Raw genomic sequence first — 23,220 nt, 5'->3', positions numbered from 1 at the left:
GCTTATTTTAAACATTATATAACATGTTATGTAAAAGGAAAACTACTCACGTTATTAGTAAGTTATTTTAAGAAGCAAGTGGAAGCCAAACAGTAACAGAAGACAACAGTCCTAGGGTTTAAACAGACCAGAACATGCAGAGGTTAACAAGGACAATGATAGTGCTATGCTTCCATTTCTCTTTATATATAGACAATTAATAGATAAATGTTTAATGAAGCCCGTGGACACTGTTTATGCTTGCAGAATATATTCAGATTGACCAAGTGTTCACATATATCCAAACAGTTCCTAAGTCAGACCTTTTCAGACAGCCACTCAAGTGCAGCTTACCTGAACTGCTTGTCTCCATCTGAATATTAAAAATGTGACTTATAAACATCCTAACCCACAGCATCTGTCTGAACTACATCAGAACAGCTGCAGAATTAGTCAGAACTTGGCCTTCTGCCACCACAGTTTCTAGCTATACACTGTGACTTAGAAAGCACCTTAGTGTCTACCATGTGAAAGGTGTAATAATGAAAAATATGCCTTGGTGAGTAATAGGTAGTGGTACTGTAAGATAACTGTTTAGCGTCTAATTACTTTGTGTCAGATACAGTAAACCAGTTCTGTTTTTTACATCAATCTGGGAGCTACCCATCTCTGAGTGATGATGGGTGAATTATTGAGGAAAAGACACCATTGTGTCAAAAGTTCACGTCTCTTCAGTGCAAATAATTGAGCTTCTTGTTTCAGTTTCATCACCCACAAAATGATTTGAAGTAGAATGAGAAAAACCCAGGAGTGATGAGTGAGCTGCCACATTGTTCTATCGAGTGCCAGAGCCTTGTCTCAAGAAATACCGCGTCTGGTGACTCTGAAACAAATACACCTCATAATTTTCCCTGCAGTTCAATTTACCTGAGATGACAGCTGACAAACCAAAGAAATAGATTTGCATTGTAGTGGACCAATCTTTATTGTCTCAGATGTGGAGTTTGTCATTTTCTCATCTTTGCAGGTGCCATACTCTGAACTGGGTGGAAAAACTTTAGTGATGGCAGTTTATGACTTTGATCGTTTCTCCAAACACGATATCATTGGGGAATATAAAGTTGCAATGAACACAGTGGACTTCGGTCATGTCACTGAGGAGTGGAGGGACTTGCAAAGTGCAGAGAAAGAAGAGGTAAGAAAAATCGGACTTTTTTCCCCCAGGACACTTTTATCCTCAGCTAGAGAAACAGACAAACTAGCAACATTTGTTTTTTGCCGAGACAGCTCCCATCTGTTATCAGCATTTCTCAGACTTGCTTCACCTGATACATTTTTGATAAGCATCTTTTCCAGTACTCATTGAGTGGGACATTCTCCTTTGCTAATCCGATCAATGATACTTTGTGCAACATATTAAAAAAGTTTTCATGAATTTTACTTCTTCTTGAATTGGTGCAGTTTGGGTATGTAGAATTTGTATTTGCTTTGTAAGAGTGCTGTGCATTTAGATTTAATTGTGGTTCTCAGTGTTTGCATCTCAAGACATGTTATTGTGCATGATGATAATGGTCGGTTTTCATTGAAATATCTTATAGTTTTATTGAGCTGATATGCAAAAATATCCATTGATTAGAGTAATGAATTTTACAAAAACCTTGGAATGGCATCTCACTTAAATATTTATCATCTTTTTTATTTTTGTCTCTATGTCAACATCCTATGGATTCGTTATTTAGTAGATATAGTGCTACATGTACACAAGACACTTCTTGGAAATATTTTATCACCAAATTGTGCATTCTAGGAGATTGTTCATACTAATACATCCAACTTTCTGCTTATTATAAGACCATTTTGTATTCATTTTTACGTTATTTTTCCTTTTGATCGATAGATAGTACTTCGCCTACTCATAATAGTCAGAGTGCATGGTGTACTTCAGTGCTCTTGTTTAAGGAGAGGGAATCGTGAGTCTGAGTTTCTCATCGTCTAATTTAGATAATAAGCTGCTTTGGATTCAAACCCTAATTTCTGTAATTAAAGGGACAATCTGAATGAAATCTTTCCTTCTTACAAGTGAAAAAACCTGAATATTGGATTTAGATTAAAAGCTCCTAAAAATACAACCATGCAGGCTTCTCAGATTTCCAAAAATGGTAGATTTCAGTGTTGCCTTTTTGAGTGTTTGTTTTTCAAGACTGTATTTTGAGATGGCTTTTTTCAACTGCTTATTGATTTGAAAGGCACTGCTACATTGAGACTTTTCTGTATGACATTTTTTCATAGTGACGGCATTTTTTCATAATGACAGCACTTACAGGTACCCTTGCTATATGGGACATTTTTCTTTCACTCTTAGAGCCAAATATGAAAATGAAAAAAAAAGAGAAAAAGGAAGTTTGTAGTTCGAGGGCCCTGTTCCTTTAAAGCCTCTGCCCACCTGAAAGCTGGAAATATGAAATTTTATTAAGCAGCAAATTGTTCTTCTATTGCAATATTATGTATGATTTCAAAGTGTTTCGTGTTTTTCTGTATCAAAACACATATAATAAGCCAAATACTACACAAAGAGGAATTGAAACTTTACCCTTGTAGTATAACTTCAAGTTTTAAGAAAATAAACAATTATATCCCCATATGCAACTGACAGATAACATGTTATAGATTAGTGTGGGATTTCACCTGTCTTGTGGCATAGAACATTGCCTCTTAAGTTTTCTAGCTAACATCCACAGTTAAATCTCAGTCACTTTTCTACAACAGCTTCAGAAAGTTCATACTCTGCTAATGCAATATGGTGAAAATGTTACTTGAAGCAGATATTGAGCAGTGTGAGCTACTTACATAAATGCTTTCGGATTTGGAAAACATCTTTTATTAAGAAAGAAGGTAATTAAAATTAATAATTCTGGAAGTATTTGGATATTAGAAGAGTATTACAAGAGCTTTGAATAGTTTGCAGTAGAGACGAAATCTAGGTTGCTCTCACCTTCCTTCATATGTCGGGTACAATGTATGCAGGAAAGCCATTGTAATTTTTATACCTTTTGGATAGGGCCTTTTTGAAGTTGCTACCAAGCATGGCTATTTTATTTGTAAGGAGCTAGGTAATATGATCTTATGAAACATCATGAAAAACTGTGCTTACACCAACATCCTAAATATTATTTCATACTACAGGAGAACTTCTGTTTTATTCTTACATCTCAGTGTTCATAAGCATACAAGGTATCCAATCAATATGGAAAAATATCATAACTTAGGTTGTATGGAGACTTTTTAATCTTAGTTTTCTATATACTGTGTGTAGCTTTTCTGCACCAGCTCATTAACTCACTGTACAAATAAAAAGTGACCCCACAGAAGCCAGTTATTCACCAGCCAAGTATATTTAATCCACAAGGTCTTCACTTATTTCTGCTCCATTATGGGACCTCTACTTCTGTCATATGTATGTTGAGCCTGATTCAAAGAATTGCTTAGCCCAATTTGGAAAAGAAATCTCTACCAAGAACCAAGAGAGTTGCATTTGTCAATGGTTTGAGAGTTATGTTCACACAAAATGTCATTCATATTCCATATTTGACTCAATTACCTCACCATCTTTGATGTTCCAGTCCCTGCTCTACAGCATAGATGCTAAGCAAATTCTAGTATATTTTAAGGGATAATAAATAGGGGACAGAAATCGTATCTCCATAAAGGGGTTATCAGCTGACACAGCAGATGTTGCAGAATTCACAGCAGATATAGCTGTGATCAAGAAGTACCTTGGTTTCAGTATTAGTAAATACATAACTGCACATATGAAGGTTAATATGATTTACCTATGTCAGATATGTAGCAACAGACACATTCTTGTCTCTTGGTAGTGATCATGAACATGATATGGTGGCCTAGCTTACTAAAAAAGCAAATTAAAACCTAAGCAACTGGATTTCATGCAAAAATTTATGACAAATGTAATTTTATTGCTACCAAAAAGTCTTTTGCAGACTATTCTACATGGTATAATTGTGTAATGAATTTGTTCTTGAAAAGCACTTCTGTATGTGGCCTGCAATATTTGAAGAAAGATAGGTTTTATTTCCTTTTTTGCCTTTGCAGAGGTTAGGTAAGTTTGGCAGTTCTTAGAAACCTAGTGCTAATCCAAATTCTAAATATTTTTGAAATAAAGTATCAGATGTCAGACTATCCTTAATGTTTTAATTTTGGCACCTAAACAAGATGTTTACTAGAGCACATCAGTGGCAATTGTCACCAGTCACGTTAAAAGAACCATCTAGGTGGCCTCAGTCAAACAGAGTATAAAAATCTTTTTTTTTAGTTTCCTTTATGTCAAATTCAGTTGATGCACATCATAGAATTACAATTTAATTAACATTTCAATCATAGGGGGCAAAATAATTTTATGAGCAGTTACTCTTTCTTTTGCTCATAGAGCTCCACTGTACTTTCTGTCATTTTTTCTAAATGGGCTTGAAATTGATGGCAGAGGATGAAGGTTTAATGAACTAATTTGAAGCGCTACCTCTCACAGCCCAGCCATTTGAATGGCATTTCTCTGACACTGCCTTCTCTTCTGGGAAAGGTCTTATTAATATATTTATGTTGGTGAAGCACTTTGAAGGTACAAGCCTTTGTGTGAGCATTTGTTACGACTGGGAGAGGGCTTTGGGAATGTAAAAGTCTGTGCAACGATTGCTAAATATTGCAGAGACCACTACTAATGAGCTTCATACCTTGAATCTTTCTTTTCTTGTCTGCTTTTACCTGTGGTCTCCTTGTGAATATATGGAGTTGGCTCAACCAGTAGTCCTTCAGTCTCATTTGACTGAGAGCATGGGAGGGACAAGTGGTAAATACTGAAAGGTTATTCACTTTTACCGAGTCTGACATATAATGGTTTGGGCACAGAGTGTTAAAAAGCAGATCACAGGAGTTTGCTCGTCTCTGTCATGTACCAGATGTCACTGCCATTAACTTTATCTGAGTACACACTGCATCCAATATCTGTTATCACTGCAGTACAGAAGGCGAGACAGACCTCTTCTTTGCTCACAGTGGTGTGAATCATACTGAGAGTCATCTTCTGAATACTTCAGCTGATTTCCCTCCAGACATTTTCTTATATTGGCACTTAAATTGAAAACCTGTTGTAGCAAACATACCAAGAAATTTTACGGAATATAAGGAGAAGCAGAAACAATTCTTTGCCTTGGAAGCAGTGGAGAAGCATAAGGAGAAGGATCCTTGACCTGACAATATCGGCCACCAAGAATTCTGCAAACCTTTTATGACTGCCATCTATGAAAGACCGATATTGGTTAATGGCTTAAATATTGTTAAAATCTTTGAAAGACTTTTGTCCAATGCAGCAAACTGTGCAAAGAAGCAACTGCTCACTGAAGTCCACCTCAAATATGCCTACTAATTAGGACTGTGGCAGGAACTTGAGATGCTGTCAGAATCCACAGAATGGTGATTTTTTTTTCTATTTAATCTGTCTCTGTCACTCCCCTTCTCTGCCCATTTCTCTCTTTTTCCTACTTCTTTCTATGTCTCTCTACGTCGTATTTATTGTTAAATAAAAACTATTGACTTTGGCATATGGTCTCATTTGCACCTTAATTCAGGCAGAGGCATCTCTAATAATTTTAAGAACCTGATCATAACACCTTCACATGAGACTCTATGCATTATCTGATCAGGCATTCACCATGGATAGGTTACATGATGGATGCATGCTCATGTCACAGTGCATTGTGATGGGTATATTTTATGCATGACTTCTGAGTTGGAAGTCTGCTGGAAAACACCAGCTTCACTCTCCTACATGATGCACAATCCCAAGCAGGAGAAATGCTACACTACTGCCTTGGAAATGGGTGAGATGCAAGCATTCTGCACCTGGAGAGTGGAAGACCAGTTCTGTGAAGCTTCATGTGGGCAATACCTGAGGATTGTTCTTTCCTTCCTCATGAAAAAATAAAAGTTAAAGGAATGAGGTGGAAAGTGGGCCTGAAACGGGTATATTTAATACCTTCATATACTTCATAGAAGTTAGTGAGCCACCAAGCTTATTGACTCTAGCACTGAAACTTGCAGAGAGTTAAGAGTTAAAGGACATTTTTTACAAAAGTCACTGTCAAAGTACAGCAGCAATTCACTGTTACTTTCTGTTATGGTTGTATGATAGATGGACAGATGATCTAATAGGCCTCTCCCATCTCTGATAATAACACTTAGTTCTTTTACAGCTTTGCAGATAGCACAGTGCTTTGCAAACGAAAGTATCATTATCCCTAGGGAGATGCTGTCAGAGTGTCAGACAAATTTTAAAATGTGAGGTCTCCTTTATTTAGCTGCCTATTGGATCATGATGTTTTCTTCATAGTGTTCGCATTTCCTCAAGTTCAGTTCTTATCACACCCAATTAAAAATTAAAAATCTAAGGGGGTTTTAATTTTCAGGTTTTGTGGAAAGTTCCATAGAGTAAACTCACAGTGTTGAATGCCTGTTCAACCCTGTAAGTACAGGATCTGTCCTGCCAATGAGCTGATTTTCATAGTAAGACAGGGGACAAAACAGGTTCTCAAGTTTGAGAATAAGCAAGCCTGGTTTAAAATTCTTTTGCAGTTAGTTAGTTGGTTTTCATCTTGAAATTGAAAATGTTAAAATGTTATGATTTTAAAGGGAAAACAATATTATTTGAGTAGAGCAGTTAGAATACTGTTTCAGGCTATTAAAATTATGCATTTCTTTTCTTGCCTTATATACTCAAACTGCTGACAATCCCACTATATACCTTTATTGAGTATTCTCTTTCTTAACTCCCTGTCTAGAAGAGACACCATAGGAGGTCAGAGGCATTCTTGTGTTATAATAAAAAGAATGTAATTGGCATACTTGAAATCAAAAAGGAACTTGTCTTGATTCATCTCGGGCTGTCTGGCTTTACAGGTATTAAATTCAAATACACAGAACAGTAGAAAGAAGGAGAAGTTCAGTGATAGTGTTAAATTCAGGCTCTTCTGGGCCCTTTTTATTTCTGGACAGTATTCATTCTGAGATCAGAAAATCTTCTATTGCTTATTTGTCAAAAACGTAATGATTACCATTTTCCTTCCAAGTGCAGAAAGGCATCTTGAGGTTAAAACTGTGCAAACAAAATAGATCCTACACTTAGTGCTGAGCATCTAATATAGTACATAAATACATATATTTTATGTGTTATGCATCATATATTACATATATCTGTAATATATACACATTATAGAAAATAATATAACACACAAAATAATAATACACATATACAAAATACACAAGATTTTAATAATACACAAACACACACAAATTAATAATAAATATACAAAATTTAATAATATGTCTATTAAACAAATACTAGTTAATTTTATTATTTATAATTATCATAATTATTTTATTTATTTATTCATTCATTCATTCATTTTAGACCAGGTATATTCCTAAAAACTTCGTAGAAAATTACAAGGCCAAAGGAAGGAACAGTGGACAATTCCCAGCCTCTGCTTCTTAATGTTTGGGAGTCTATTGCTCAAGTATAGGATCTTTTAAAGTTCTAAAACACTGCTTCATACAATGGCAGTTGGAAAGCAGTGTTCTGAAAAGTGTTTTTACAGGGTTTTGAGAAAGATACTGAGCGGGATCAAAATCATCTTTGAGTTCTTTTTAGAAAGACTTAAACAGAATTTTTATTCAGATAGCTGATGTATCAGTCATTTGCATGGGTTGAAGTATATTCCAAGTGGAAAGTACTGAAGCTAGAGTATGAAGAGATGTTTTGGATGGAAACTGCAGTAGGAATTCCAGGAAATCCAAAAGTAATTGTGGAGTACTCCCAGGTATAAAGGTCTGTAATCTGGGAGTGATGGCAAATGGACCTGCAGAATCAACCAATGAAAGGGTCACAGAACATGCTATATCTGACATTTTCCAGCATTGGTCTCCAGCTCGACTTTCATGTACTTACTTATTTTTCTGACTACCAGCATCAAGTGAATGCATAATGCAGAGGCAGAAATTGCCTCACTAGGTTCTAGGCAGAAGCTTTGCAGTAGTCTGGGATAATAATTTACTTCCCTTTCTCTCTTACATTTCCAAACCAACAGTGACAAAAATGGTTCTCTGATTGCTGTTACAAACCAAGATCAAGAGCTAAGGGAAGCTGCAAAACAACACTATCAAAATACTCCATCATAAGTGTCATTAGAAGGACCTTCAGAAAGAGACCAAGACTTTAATAGAAATCATGAGGGAAAAGCAAGTCTCAAAAAGACAATGACAGCACATTCATTAGAAGATTGAGGAGTAATATGACACTATAATCTGCTCATTTTGTTGAGTCCACTTCATGTAGAACTAAAAGATTTTGCTTCCAGAAGCATCAGAGAAAAATGTATTTTTGAAGAGGAAAAAGTCAAAGATTTAGGAATAGTGGTCCAGGAAAGAAAGCTGTTAGCCATTTTCTTCATTTTTTTTTCCTCTGTCAGCTTTTAAACACTGATTTAGACCATGTCAGAGATTACCATAGTAACCATTTAACCTCCTTTCAGAGCCTGTTGTGTTTCCATTTAGTTCAACAATGAGCTTAACTGGTATTTGAAGCACTTTGCATTATACCTGTGACAGGAATTAGCACCAAATGCCCTAATCAGTTAGAATCCAGAACATAATACTGTATTTTAAGTTCAGTGGTGTTGGGCTTTTATTTAGTTTATGCTCATGTTTTAAGAGGTAGAGTACATGAATTTAGGAAGTATTACCAGGTCTTATTTCTAGGCTAAATGGATGACAGACAGCAATACCTCAGTCCTACGGTTACCTGTTCAATTGTATCATATAGCTCAGCCTTCTAGAAACCAAAGACCAAAGAAATCTCTTACAGTGGCAGATGTGTTGTTAGTGTGTTGATGCAGCTGGGTGGTTTTAGTGCAGTCAACCCTGTACTTCTCTACTCTTTCTTTTCCATGGCCTTCTGCAGCTTACTTTGTGATAGTTACCATCATAACTAGAGAAACACTCAGAACTTGATGATTTAAATTAGATTCTAAAAACCTTTGGAATAGCATAGTCTTTTTCATTTGTTCATGTCTAATTCTTTCTGGGCAGGATGCTGTTATACAAAATAATCAGTTGCTGAAAAAAAAAATCATTTTCATAGAACATCTCCATTGCTGCATTTGATTCATTCTCCCCTTGTAGATTAATGGAGAACTGACATTTCCAGTTTTAATATCTTGCAATCTACCACTTGCATACAGTTCTTTTTGAAGGAGTATGGCCAGTCTTTCATTTTCTATCTCACAGATCATGGCAAATATTATTATTCTTGCATGCTCATCAGTAACTCTACATCATACATAATATTTAAGAGATTAACAAGTTTGACAAAAATACTTTTCTGTACCTTATCTGAGCATGATTTATAATATTGGTGCTCTACAGTTCAAAGTTTTTAACCTCTCTGTCATCTAAAATTCCAATAGCAAGGAATTTTACTCCAAGAACGATACCATTGTTGAAAGATCAAACCATTTCTCCTCTCTCTCTCCCCCTCCATTTCCCCCTGTCTGCCCTTAGCCCCCCACATACACCTCCCCAGACTTCCATATTTCTGGCCACATTTAGGGAGAAATTCATAAAATGCTAATTCTTCTCTCAGTTTCTTATTCTTTTCAGTTTTCTTTTTTTTTTTAACTTCTACCATCATTTTATACACCTGAGTGATTCAGTGAATAATTAACTTGCATTTTGTAGCCTCCAGTTAAAAGTTGCAGTTGCTTTTTAGCATTTATGTTGACCAGAGATGAAACTTTTGTGAATCACTCCACTCCTCACTTCTGAGCATATATTCTCTCACTTTTGGTGTATCTGTGCTTATGAGATGTAGACCTGAGCGTAAAGCAGAAATACATCTTTCTTTTAGGATGCATCTTTGGTGATGAAAGTTTCGTGAGCAATCTTAAGTTGCATTCACTGGGGCTTTTTGTTTCACCTGGTTGCCTGGCTAGCTTACTCACTAGATGAATGGAGGAGTACTGTAGTTGTTTGGTCCCTTCCACTAGCAGACTTTCCAGAGTATGATTTTTTTTCTGTGGAAGGCTTGAGTATGGTCACTGCAACAGAATTACTACGGTGTCATTAGAGCAGAACACAACTCGCTTTGAGCTACAATCATCAGTGCGTAGATGAAATCCATTTCCGATCTCCTTTTGGACCCAGGTAAATTCTGTATGTGCTTCTTGCTGGCCAAAAGCAAGATGAAAAGATGTACCTGAAACTGAATCCACAGAGATGGAGGCCACAGCTTTTTCCTTGAGCATTATGTCTACGATTACAATTACAGAAATAATGCCAGAGATGGGAGTTTCCTAACTAGCAGTGAGGGAGTTGAAAGTGGTATGTTATTGCTGCTTGATTGGCTGCATGCATTTACCTACGACAGAACAGAATTAGCAGGTATTGCAATTTCCACTGACACTGATAAAGGCAACTAAATCTGGGAACCCTTCACTGTGCCTTTCTCCACTTGTGGTTGACCTTGAGTTCAAATCTCTTTCTCTTAGCTAAAGACCTTGTCATAAAATTCTAACTGAAGCAATTCCCTGTACAATTACCATCACGTGGGGTTTATAACTTGCTGTTGATACCACCAGCATAGAACATGCCACTGCCACTTCACAGTGGTATGGCTGGCAATGGGTAGACAGCATCTGATCTTCCCATTAGGTGCTTAATATTGGGTGCTACTGAAATTACTTCTGGTTGTCTGGAATCGAGTTATTTTAGCTTTGTTTTTCCATATCTTCTTCATTAACTGCAAAAATTAACCAGAGGATCTCTTGTTGATGAGTAGAGCCTGGGCTTCAAAACTGGCAGCAGCTCATTTTTGTGGGAGTGCCCCAAGGTCTGTAGCTGACATCCCCTGTCTATAAATGCCCAGGCTAGAATTAGATAGCAGTGGATTATGCTGAAAATGTTTTTACTCATTTGGACTTTCACTTAATCAGTCAGGCCTAACATTAATTTTCTGTGATGTTTTAGAGCAGGCAAGTTTTCAATGATATGTGGGTCATTTGTATTAATTTTGATTACTCTGATTTTTTTTTGCTTATACTTGTTGTACAGAAAATAGATACAGCTATTACAAGTCTGTGACACAAACTAAGATCTGCAGTTCTTCCACAGCACATATCTGTAACCTGTGATTTCTTTCTTGTCATAGTACAATTGTACTTGTAACTTCATGAGCCATCTGAATTTGTGCATGTTTTCTCATCCTCTTTTTTTTTTACAATGAGAACCAATTTGTGTCATTACAATTTGATATAGCAAATGTTTCTGTAGATATAAAATCATAATTTTCTATATAAGCTTTAAATTATTAAATCATTTAAAATTTCTTAAAAGACATGATTATTTCTCCAGAATGACTGTTAGTGATACTAAACCATTAGTTGATTTCTTAATGAAGAACTCTCTGCTTTTAGTTTAATTCATCAGCCTGAAGGAAAATATACACATTTATAGTGTATTGAAAGTTGCAGCTTTTATTATTAAAAGCATAAAATCCAAAAATTAGTATCTTCTGATACATTATAATTGTAAATGAGAACAGATTTTAATTAATATCTACTAGATTTTCTGCAGCAATCATATGTTCCAGAATGACTTGAGAGTATTGGTTTCCTGCTTGGATTTCAGCTGTAGAGTTCCAGAATTGGCATAAGTTCCTGCAAGCACCAATACCAGTCACATTATATAAGAATTTAAAGCTCTTTCTGTTTATATGTTCCCGGTCATGAAAAATAGCTGTTAGTCAGCCCTTCAAGCATAATCACTGCATGTAAAGCTGTGACTATCTTGTGTATAAACATTGAGACATGCTCCTTAGACTTTTTAGCCCACCTGTTCATTGATTCCTTGGGTTTGTTGCCAAAAGGCACCACTATATGAGCTTTTATGAGTCACTGAGGATGACATATCTTTAAATATGATCTGTTTTATTTGCACTGAGCCTAGACTAGCTAACATTAAATTTCATTTCTGAAAAAAAAGTCCCATTTCAAAAAAACCTTTTGCTTAGAAATAGTGCTATTTCTTATCAAATCAGGCATTTGTCTAAATTAGGTGATGTTGTCTTCCCTAAATCTGAAGGACTGCTAGATCTTTAAGGAACATTTTAAAGAATTTCCTATAATCAAGCTCAGTCTAGGAAACAGGCAGCATCCTGGAGATAGTAATGTTCTCCCAGTGCCAAGTTGGGAGGAAGTGGGCACAAGGAAACCCCCTTACAAGCTTGAAAGTTAGACCTTGCTTGGCTTTGGAGCAAAAATCTAGAAAGTGTCTGATTCTTAGCCCTTGGCATTTTGTCCTGACTGCCTGGCCATAGACTGCAAATTCTGAAAGCTCAGATCTCCTCATGGCATGCTGACTTCCAAAAGAATTCAAAAATTCTGAGTGAGACCTTACTGGCAAAGGGTACAAAGAGAAGGTTGCTGATAGGAGACCCATGTTTGTTTACAGGCAGCTTTGCACCAGCACCGGAAAACTCTTAGAAGGTCTTCAAACCCAAAGAGTTTGAAAGTTTCTAATTTTAAGACATAAATAGATGAAGAAAATAACATGTCCCTTATAGCTTCAGCAAGTACTCCAACTTTTTTAAAAATGTGTACTTTATTTGTTATTGGATGTTACTGGATTCTACTCCAAGTCGTTGATTCTTGTTGCACCCTTCTTCAGTAGGTTGAAGCCATTTAATACATGATGCTTCCTCTTCTCTATGGTACTTACGCATTGTAATCAAGTCACCTCCAATCCTCTTTTCAGAAAGCTGCAGAAATTAATCTTTTATGTTTTTTGCTCAGGCTTTTTCTACTTTTTTCCAATAAGAGTTGTGACTTTTTAACTTCTTTGTAGTTTTCTGCATCTTAAAAAAAAAAAAAAAGTACGCAAGAACTGTGTGCAGTTATACTTTATTTCTTTGCCAGGCAGGCAAAGTCACCATCTGCTTCTGATCATGTCTACTATTGAATGTTTTGCACAGGATTACACTAGCAGTTTGTGATCTGTAGCTTATTACCCTATAACCTCAGCAGGAGACATCATCTTGTAAGATACATTTCCTGATTCAGGAGATACTTAGAAAGAGTCTTGGGTTCTTTATTTTAGAATGTAGAATTTTTGCTTTTGGCTGTATGAAAATGTCCTCTGTGTGACTGGTTACAGCTAAGTGATTAAGCACTTTCTCTCTGACCAACCTGTTGCATTATTATTTACTGTTATGACAGTACTTATATCACCTGCTTACTTTATCAGCAAAAATTCTTCCCCATCTATAAAAACAGCAGTAGACCTTGAAGAGAAAAAAGGAAAAAAATGTGCATGTTCCCTTCATCAACTAAATTTACAGTGTTATCAAAGATGAATCTGGTTTTAGTTGAAAAGACCTTTTTTCCATAAAACAATGTGACTTCACATTCATTATATTTTATATCCTTTAAATCAGCATTAATACAAACTTTTATGAGTTCTTCTTTATTTTCGTCTGGGTTTGATAAAAGGCAAATGGCTGATAGATACCACCTTCATCCCATTTGGCCTTTTTCTGAGTCAGAGAGGCATAACTTTACCACTGTTTCAGTCTTCTGAAATTTCCCTTGTGGTCTAAGATTTATTAAAAATGAACATCGTTGAGCCAGAGATTTTATGATAAGTGCAGTCTTCTTTCCTAGATTTTATAGATGACTGCAGTGACCTCTTTTTACTGAAGAGATTAATGAAATTGTGTGGTACTGATTGCTATGATGACCTTTGATGAGCTGCCTTGTCCTCCTAAAGAATGTGCTAAGAAAGTTTGTCGAAGTGAAATAGTCAGAAGAAGTGGAGTAATTAAAGAGGGGTTTGCCACTATGTATTTACCCAAAAACTTGAATATATTTCAGTAGTTTCATAAAAATGTGAATGCTTAGTTTAAGAAGTGGATATGAGCCTGGTGAGTCAATAGATTTGAATATATAGCACTAGTTCAAAGGACCTCATTCTTGAACTGAGCACAAATATTTAATGTGCTGAACTTAAGACATATAACACAAGGCATTGTACAAGGAGGAATATATTAGTTTCTTGATCTCAACCCAAGACAAAAATGCTGAAATTATCTGAGAGAGTATTTTACATATTTCTGATTTCCCTCAAACTAGGGAGCACTAGAACAGGATTTTCTCTGAGCTTTTCTGAGGTTTTCAGCTTGCCTCTTTTCCAGCTGCATATCATTTACCCCATCTCATATTTTTAGGCAGTTTTGATGCTCTGGAAAAATCTCCAGTACAAAAATTAGTAGAATAGGACAACATGAGCAATGAAAATCAATGATACATAAAAGGACTTTAAATCCTGCCTGTGCTTGTAGCACAGAAGCAATGAATGGAAAAAAAAAAAAAGATGACATTGACTTGAGTGAAATTATACATGAAGGAAAATCTTCTTCACCTTGATAAATTACAGGCAGAGAACTGTCTTATTATAAGTTTTCACCTATCAGCTGTTAACTTAGACCAGCTGTTTTAGTGTGTTGTTTTCCCATTAGCAAACACAGTTCCTTCTTGCTGTGCAGTCCCCTGGTTTGCAGCCCTTTCGGGTCAATGCTGTGGCTGCTGTACAGTGAAGATCCTTGTTTGTCTGTGTGGCTGAGTTGTTTTTGTGTGAAAATAAAGGCACAGGCTTTTTTTGGCACAAAATTGTGTTGCATGCTACCCTGGAAGCTGGAGAGCATGATAAGAAGGTTCCTGTAAATGTAAAGGAATGCAATGCCTTAAAGAGGATAGATACTCAGATTCTTGCCTTGTTCAGGGAAACCCTTAGCACATGGCAGGTCATCACATGGTCTGTTTGGCCTGCCTCTAACTAGGTTGAAAGTTTCCAGTTTTAAAACAATGACTTTACATACTGCCTCTTGGCTGGTGTGCAATTTTAGGAGATTTTGCAGGAGGCTGATGTATTTTGTGGATTTGCGATTGAGGTCATGGAAGGAAGCTGAAGGTACTACTAGGGGTTATTATGGAAGAACTTGAAAGCTGAACTGGAGTTACAGCAAGCAGGAGATGAGAAAAAACAGGACATAAATCAACAGGAGCTGAGTGAACCAAGCTGTAGGAACACTGCAAAAAAGAACCATTTATTTATAATACAGCTGGAATTAGTATGAGGTGCAAGGTCTTTATGTCTTAGTAGTTTGTTACAGTTTCAGGAAAGGGAAGAAGATGGCTGGCTGTGAAGATAATCCATAAATTCCACTGAATTCTTTGTAGTTCTTGCAGAACAAATAGAAATATATTGTATGGCTTCAGTAATGGAGGCACTGGTCTTTCCTTGGGGCTGTTGAATTTCAGCAGTATTTACCAGCAGCCATAGGTGATTACTTGTTCCATCATACCGATCATTCCCGCCTACTTGTTTAAATCTGTTTGTTCTGTATTTTATTAGTCAATAATTTATGGTCATCGTAGCAAGGACTCTGTTCATGCCAGTTTTTTAGCACAGTATCACATCCAGCCCTACATCTTAAAAGTAAGAAATTGCTAATTGATTTGATTCTTAATTACAGTTCTCTGCTGTGTACTGATCCTGTATGCTGTAATTCCAATCCATAATCTAAAGCTCTGAGTTCAATCACTTCTGGAAACTAAAACACTCTTGATAGTAGATACTACATTAACTGAGCATTAAGATGCTCATACTTACTACCGGAGGTGTTTTCAAGTCAAACAAGGGTACTGTATTGAGGCTTCCTATACCCTATCGCAGGAGGACAGCAACTTTCTGTAGAGTGACAGCAGTGTATATATAATATTCTAATAATTATGGAAAAACGTCATGATTTGACTTCTCACAATGTCTGATAAGCCAAAAAAAAAATCTTTCAGATGTATTACATTTCCTTTCAATGTTGTACTTAGACTACTCACTAGAAGACTAGCCTTATGACATCCTGTATTTAATAAGTTTTCCATGCTGTCAAAAGTAATAATATTAATGTGCCATTCAGTTAAATTAATTTTGTTTTGTGCACTGGCCTGTGTAGATGTGAGTGACATTTAGAAATATGATCAGACAGGAGCTCAGGAGAAGCCAAGTGGCAATATAGAGGGAGATGCAATCACTAAAGCAGAGCAGCCAGCTGCAAGCATTTGGGAGTAGGCAAAGAGTTACAGGAAACCAGACTGTGATGTTCAGCCATGTATGGTTATTTTAATTCATTCCTCCCTTTCTCATTTATTTAAGAAATTAATTTTCTTCTTGTTTACTTAAGAACTTGATATGTTTGGTCTTTTGTCTGGAAATCAAAGAGTGTGTTTCTGCTAATCTTTGATTTCAACTGCCTTTGGCCACAGCATTTCTCATTTTTCAAGAAGCAGCTGATTGTAATGCTTTTAAACTGATGACCGTGAAGTGTCATTTTCTACTACTAATAACAGTGTTTTCTCTTTTCATTTCCTCTGCTTTGTAGAAAGCAGTAATTGAAGTGCTTTCTCTAAACAGGTAAAAATGTTATGAGAGGACTAAAAGGAGGAAGCTGACAAAATCTAGCTCGTTAATTTTTTTAATAACATTGGCTGGTTCAGATTATTGCCCACTTGCTTTCAAGTCCAATTTACCATTTTGTTGGAGAATATTATATAGTTATGGCAGTTTAAAGAAATGCAATCTATTACTTATATATATATATTGCAATAAAAGGACAGAGATTTATCATGAATTTCTGTGTCAAGTTGTGCTGTTTGGAGGAGGACTGGGGGAGAAGAAAAAAAAGTAGATTTTTTTGTTGTTGTTGTTCCAAAGAAAGATCTTGCTAGGTGTGTTCCCTATAAGAAAGGGTAAACAGTAGTGCTAGCATACAGTTGTATCACAAAAGAGTCAGAGAGTAGGACTGTAGTAGGGAAATCTGTCAAAAGAAATATGCAATTAAACCATTTTTTTGGGCTCTTCCTCACTCCTACTTTAAAGCATGACTGTATGTCTACAGATATCACCTCCCAATGCCTTTAAGAAATTCATTTCATTCAAAAGATTATTTATTCCCTGTCTGCCCTAGAACTTCTCCCTTTAAAACTTGCCTCATGGACTTTTGCTTCTATTTCTGTTCTCTGTTCCACTAGTGTCAGTCTCCTTTACATCTCTTCTTTAGTCTGTTTTCCCTGTTAGTCCCTTTTTTACAGGATCCAAAATGAGCTCCCTAGACCCTGCCTCAAGAACTCTCTGTTTCTTCCAAGGTCTCCTACTGTAACCTATTTCACTTTGCTGCTTAATTTACTTGTTACATGGCTTGCAACCGAACAGTTTACATTATCAGGAGCTTCCTTTTATGGCCAATTTTGTATATTTGAAGAGGGTATCATCTGTGAAGACACTACTGAAAGAAAAAGTAAAAGCAAACAGGAGAGACTTTTGATCACAGACATTCCGTACTTCTGTTTTGTAAGACAAATGGATTATTCCCAAAATAAAGACTGATCCTTGAATAAGGAACCATGCAGTAGGACACTTGATTGTTCACATTTTCATATGGTTTTAAAATATTTTCTTCAAAAGTGCAGTAGGTACAATCAGAAAGATGGTTCTACCTTCTCTCCAGAGGCTTTTAGCACCTATTTACCGCCAACATGGCTTCTGTATTCATTTTAGACAGCAAAGGATTGTCAGATTAATGGTTTAGTTGTTAAAGGCCTTAAGTTTATATTGACTGGACTTCTAGATAACATTTTGTGAGTCTGAAATAGCTACTTCTGCAATCAGCCTTTTGACTGAAAAGGTCAGGAGGTCTCTGCCTCTCCTCTTTGGTGTCAATACTTTATCCCAAAAGTAGTGCCAAGACTTTGGGGTACAGTGATACTTGGCGTGTATACGTATTCATGTGATAGTCTCCAAAAGTGCTGTAATAATGGGCTGACATGTTAGCTTCAGCTTTTTTCTCTTTCCAGTTCTTCCTTATCTTTCCCTGCTATTTCTAGCCTGCTTCTGCAAACTGAGTTTTAAGAGCCTCTTAGTCCCTTCCCACTCCTTTGCCTAATTGTGGCAGAATCATCTTCATATTGTGGGCTCATCTGTGCCCTGATTTGCCAGCATAGAAGAAAAAGATTCTTTCTTTACTGATTATACCTATTGCAAGTTTGAAATTTTCTGCTTTCTTCTTTAACCATGTATGTATCAAAAATGCAATACCTTTGAAGCTGGTACTGTTGAACAGCTGTGGTAGAAATAAAATATCAGTTTTAAAGAAAAAAAAAAGGGAGCCCAACAAATCAGTATTTCCTTTTCCCAGTGTGTCCCCTATTTATTCTATGGGGTACGGGGGAGCAATACTTTCCTAATTGTAGATCCCAGCTATGTGTATGAGTTTCTAATTCTGCCCACTTGCTATCATGGCTTAATTGAAGTTGTGACCAGTCTATGTCACAATTTTATGTCACAATTACTGCATCCATGTGATTCTGTAATTAGTATTATTTTGGCCCTTTTTGAGGCTTAGTGTGTTCATACCTTACATGCCAAGAAAAGGAATTTATTGGATTTGAGATCTCCCTGTGTAGACAGAATGCGATGGCCTCAAAACTGTCTGAAGCCCGTCAGTGTGGGAACTGGGATTAGAGATTCTGTCATTACAGTTTACGTGGGCTTCCTGAATTTAACTTATAACCCACCTTTATGCTGTCCCTGTTTTCTCTACAGGGTTTTAAAGCATTTTAGTTGCTGTGAAAACTATACAGTGAACATTATCAGCTTCCATTGTAAATATTTATTAGCGTAAAATGGTATTATTTTGAGTCTTTGTCCATAAACCACATCATATTGTTTTTCTCTCAGGCTTATGCAAATATTCACAATCAAAATCAGGTACTAAAGTTGGAAATCCCCTTCACTCTGTTTGTGTCCTTCCTATACTGATTGTTTTGGAGTCATAGATCCAATTAGGAAAAGCATATGGTGCTGTGGCTTGGTTTTTTGGTATTGTTTTACCAAGAGAGCTGCAAGCATCAACTTTCTCATAATATCTTCCACAAAAATGTGGAGAATGTTTATATTAATAAGATAGATATCTCTGTTAGACATTCTGCAGTACAAACGAGAGTAATCTACATAACAGCATTTTTCTCTGTAGCTCATTAGGAGAGTATACTGTCAAGGCAAAAATGACTGCTGACAAATAGAAGAAACACTGAGCAGGTAGGAACCACTTAAGAATCATCTCTAAAAAGTCCAGGTTCTCAACAGGACTTCAAATAGCCTTTCCTAAGCTGAAGAAGTGTTAACAGCACTGTCTGTGTCATTTATGTTCTGCTCCATTGGATCCTCTTTAAATGTAATGAAGTTATGAAGTGCTTAGCTGGAGAGAATCTTTTGATTGGTGTTTAGGCATTATACATGAATAGGTTAATGTCTATGAACCTCCCAGTTGGAAGTTTCTAACATTAACTTACAGTTTCCATCAGAGATCAAAGTAATTTACTAATATAAATTATTTATATATAGGGCTGAAAGAAATTAATAATAACAATAAGGCACCTCCATGGGATAATCACCATACCAGCAGCACTCATCTGTAGCGTGTAGCCCTGCAGGGGTTTGTAATTATCTCCTGCAAACCACACCTCTAGTGATTGCTATTTGTTGCTTCATTGCAGTGCTGCCACTTGCAGTATTTCGCCTGACAAATACTTTTTAAATTAAAAAAATAAAAAAAAATAAATGTGGCAGTCATGCAAAGAGAAAAGGTTACAAGTAAAAGAAGTATTGAGAACTTCAGTTAATACAGATTTTAATACCAACAAGAAAGGTACTAGAATTGATTCTGGAGGCACTTAATTAGGTGCCTGTGCTTTGTCTTCAGATTATTCACTGGAATGAGGCTATCATCTGCTGCCATTTCCCATGGTTTGCTGGTGATCTATGGAAAACTGGCTGTTTACATGAGGCTGGCTTTTTCTCTGCGCTTCCTGCAGCTAAAATTCCATTAGAAGATACTAAAAAGGCATTAAACTCTCTCTTAAAATTACTCTTCTGTGTAGACAATTGCAGTATTTGCAGAGAAGCATAACATGATTACAGATGGAGAAAGGCTGGTGAGAGGTGATGGTCTCCGTGGCAATAACTGTGTGTAAAGTACCTTCTCCAGCCTCTGCTGAAGCCCTCACATCAGAAAAAATAATCCTAACATCATTTTATGCTACTAAACACAATCAAACAAACAAAAACCAAAAAGAAAAATTTTAAAATATCCACTCAAAGGAACAATTAGAAGCATGGTATCGATTTAAAAGGGAATACAAGTTCCCATGCTGATACAACTAAAGCTCCACCTAGAGAATCTACCAGTAAGGACAGAACCCTTGAATATTGGGTGGTATGAGAGTACAAAGGTCTCCAAGATGGGGCGACTAAAATGACTTTCATATATACTGTGTTTCAGTCTCACTCACAGCCCCATGAATCAACCAGGTGAATTTAAACCAAGACTACCATGTAATAAAGCAGCGACCACAGAAAACACAGGGCAGCTGGTGAGCTGTGATCATGATAACACAGATCAATAAGCAATTGATTTCTTCCATTCTGAGCAACCTGCAAGTGATAAATCAACTTCACCAAATGTCAGGTGAACAGGAGTGTGTTTTGCTGTCACCGTGCCACTGCAGGGTGAGTTCAAGCCAGGCATGAGCTATGCAGATTGCATAGCTGAAGTCTGTATTTTCATAATCTGAATCTGTGCTGGGATTTATAACAGTATATGAAGTCAGGGAGGAATACTAAATTATTTCGTAGCAGCGCAGTCCATGTTGTGAAAGACAGGTTATTCTAGATATGAGCTAAAAATGTAAATTTTATGATATTTGTATCAGTTCTTTTGAGCAAGGCAGTAATGTCATTCCAGCCCTTCTGGGCTAAATAGTGCTCCCCAGCTACCCACTTTACAACCTAAAGAGTCCTAATCTACTTACCTATTCCTTTTGCAGAAACTGTGTCATATCTTTGATCATTCCTGCTGGGTTTTTTTGTAATCTTTCCCAATTCTAATGTATCCTTTTTGAGGTGGGAAGGGCACTGTAAGTTTTCAAAATACTGGCACACATCCATTCTGACAGCGTTTTTATACAATAGACATGTTTAACATCATGAGCCATTTTGTTGTGTCCTGTCTGAGCATTTTTTAACTACACATAACTATGTTTTTTCTGTATGTTTCCTCACCCCTGGTGATCACTGAGCTGATGTCTGGCAGGGAACTATCTATTGCAATCCCTGAGTTTCGGTTCCAACTTGTAATAATCAGTTAAGAGTCTGTCACTTTTTTTAAGTAAAGTTCTTTGCACACGGACTGGCTATTCCCTAGGAAATACCCACTACATCCATTGTGAGCCATTTGATTTCCGTAGTGTCCTCCAGCTTTTTAGGTAAGGTTCTGACTTTGCCTCTTTCCCCTTGGCTCTTTGAACCAGGTAAATTGCCATATTATTCTTGCATTTGTCGTACAGGGAAATGGTGCGTAATTCCTGCAAAAAATTACCTGGTGTCTAAACGAAAAGCTTTAATACACCCCCTGAAATTTCAACAAACAACCTTCAAATTTATTCTAAGGAAATACTGGAACCAAAGAGATGTAGTCACAGAAATGTATTTTATACTCCAATGTCAGAATAAATTGTGAAAGTAGACATGCCATAAGAACTACTGCCTTTGAAAGAGAAACATTGCTGTCTGAAATTCTTTACTGGACTGTTCAGTGTAATCTAATCCTTCTTGTCTCAAAAGCAGCCTTGTTAGCCTCGTAGAGATACAGTTGGGCTTGAAGGGAAGGAGGAAAGCATCTTGGATCATGGTAGTGATAATTTCTAAGCAGAATTCCCCTCCTCTCCTCCCTCCCCCCCCCCCCCCTTCTCGTATCTACAAGTTCATATCTCTTATTCTTCCTTTTGAAACAAAGTTCCTGTAATTCTGAATATACTTCAACCTTTCTCTCTTTGCCAGGACTGCTAGGAAGGTACTAAGCAATGAAAATACATAAAATAGTAAAAGGCTGGATTTGGCAGGATCCCAGAGGATAGGCTGCAAAGCAAAACCAAATCCTTCCAGCCATTCCTTATGAAAGGAGGGATGTACTGTGTCCTTTTGTTGTCTATATCTGCCTTTTTTTCTTTTATAGCAGATAGGAGACAAGTATTTTTTTATACTGAATATTTTGTGCTTTGTGGTTTTTCATATTTTTTGCTTTTTTGACAAAGTGGGATGAGAGACCCATGTTACTGTTTCATGGGAAACAGCCTAGTAGTTGTGTTAGTTGATTTCCATTGAAAAACAACCTGGGGAAAACAAAACTTGATTTAAAGAACAACAGTATTTGTGAAACCCTGATTGTCAGAGGTGAAATGCTGAGCAGTATTACTTACTTTGCAGCCAGCACCTAACTTCCTTTGTTTCCATACAAGAATAGTTGCTACAACAGACTTGAGGTTATCAAGGATTTAATCTGGACAATCTGTGGTAGACATCTCAATATTGTTCATTTGATTGTTTTCTTTAACAGTATGAGTTGGAGATGTAATCCTGTTAATTCTCTATGGGGCTTTCAAAATTGCATTTTTAAAAGGTACAAAAAATGAATAAAATATTACATCGTGTCTTGTTTGCTTTCACAGCAAGAAAAGCTGGGTGATATCTGCTTCTCCCTCCGTTATGTGCCTACTGCTGGCAAACTGACTGTTGTCATTCTGGAGGCAAAGAACCTGAAGAAGATGGATGTCGGTGGACTATCAGGTATGTGTGTGAAAATCCGCTTGTAGATTCTGCAGGCTTGTAAAGGCAGAAAATGAACTAATTTTCTATTGGAGATCTATCTATTGGTTAAGAAGGTAAGGACTCTTTTTCTCTGTCTGAAAAATGTGGTTTGTGTTTCCTTGAAAGTTAGGGCATGGTTGAGTATATCAGAACTCATTCTAGCTTGAAAAGAAAAAGAATATCAGAATACATTGCATTCCATTCCAAGACAAGGTCTGAAGAGTTAAATGATCAGATGACAGTGCAAGCTCTCTGTACTTTTCTTCTCTCCCGTTGCTTGGAGATAAATATGGACTATTCAGGCAAGAGAAAAAAGTCTGACTACAATTCCTATTGTCTGTTTAATCTCACAAAATGTGAGCATTTCCC

General features: G+C 36.6%; 1 protein-coding gene across 3 annotated transcripts in view; it reads left to right on the top strand.

Moving 5' to 3' along the window:
* Positions 1 to 23,220, top strand: part of SYT1 (synaptotagmin 1) — a 351,145-nt gene that overhangs the window by 276,191 nt on the left and 51,734 nt on the right. For all 3 annotated transcript variants that reach the window (XM_051795723.1, XM_051795724.1, XM_051795722.1), the window contains 2 exons: positions 1,007 to 1,174; positions 22,713 to 22,830. In XM_051795723.1, the coding sequence (XP_051651683.1) occupies positions 1,007 to 1,174; positions 22,713 to 22,830 (286 nt within the window). The remainder of the gene's footprint in view (positions 1 to 1,006; positions 1,175 to 22,712; positions 22,831 to 23,220) is intronic.

The sequence above is a fragment of the Manacus candei genome, unplaced genomic scaffold, assembly GCF_025592945.1.
Source record: "Manacus candei isolate 608988 ecotype Guabito, Panama unplaced genomic scaffold, ASM2559294v1 h1tg000043l, whole genome shotgun sequence".
NCBI lineage: Eukaryota > Metazoa > Chordata > Aves > Passeriformes > Pipridae > Manacus > Manacus candei.
Note: the sequence above shows the minus strand (reverse complement) of the source record. Positions and strands in the feature narration are given on the sequence as shown.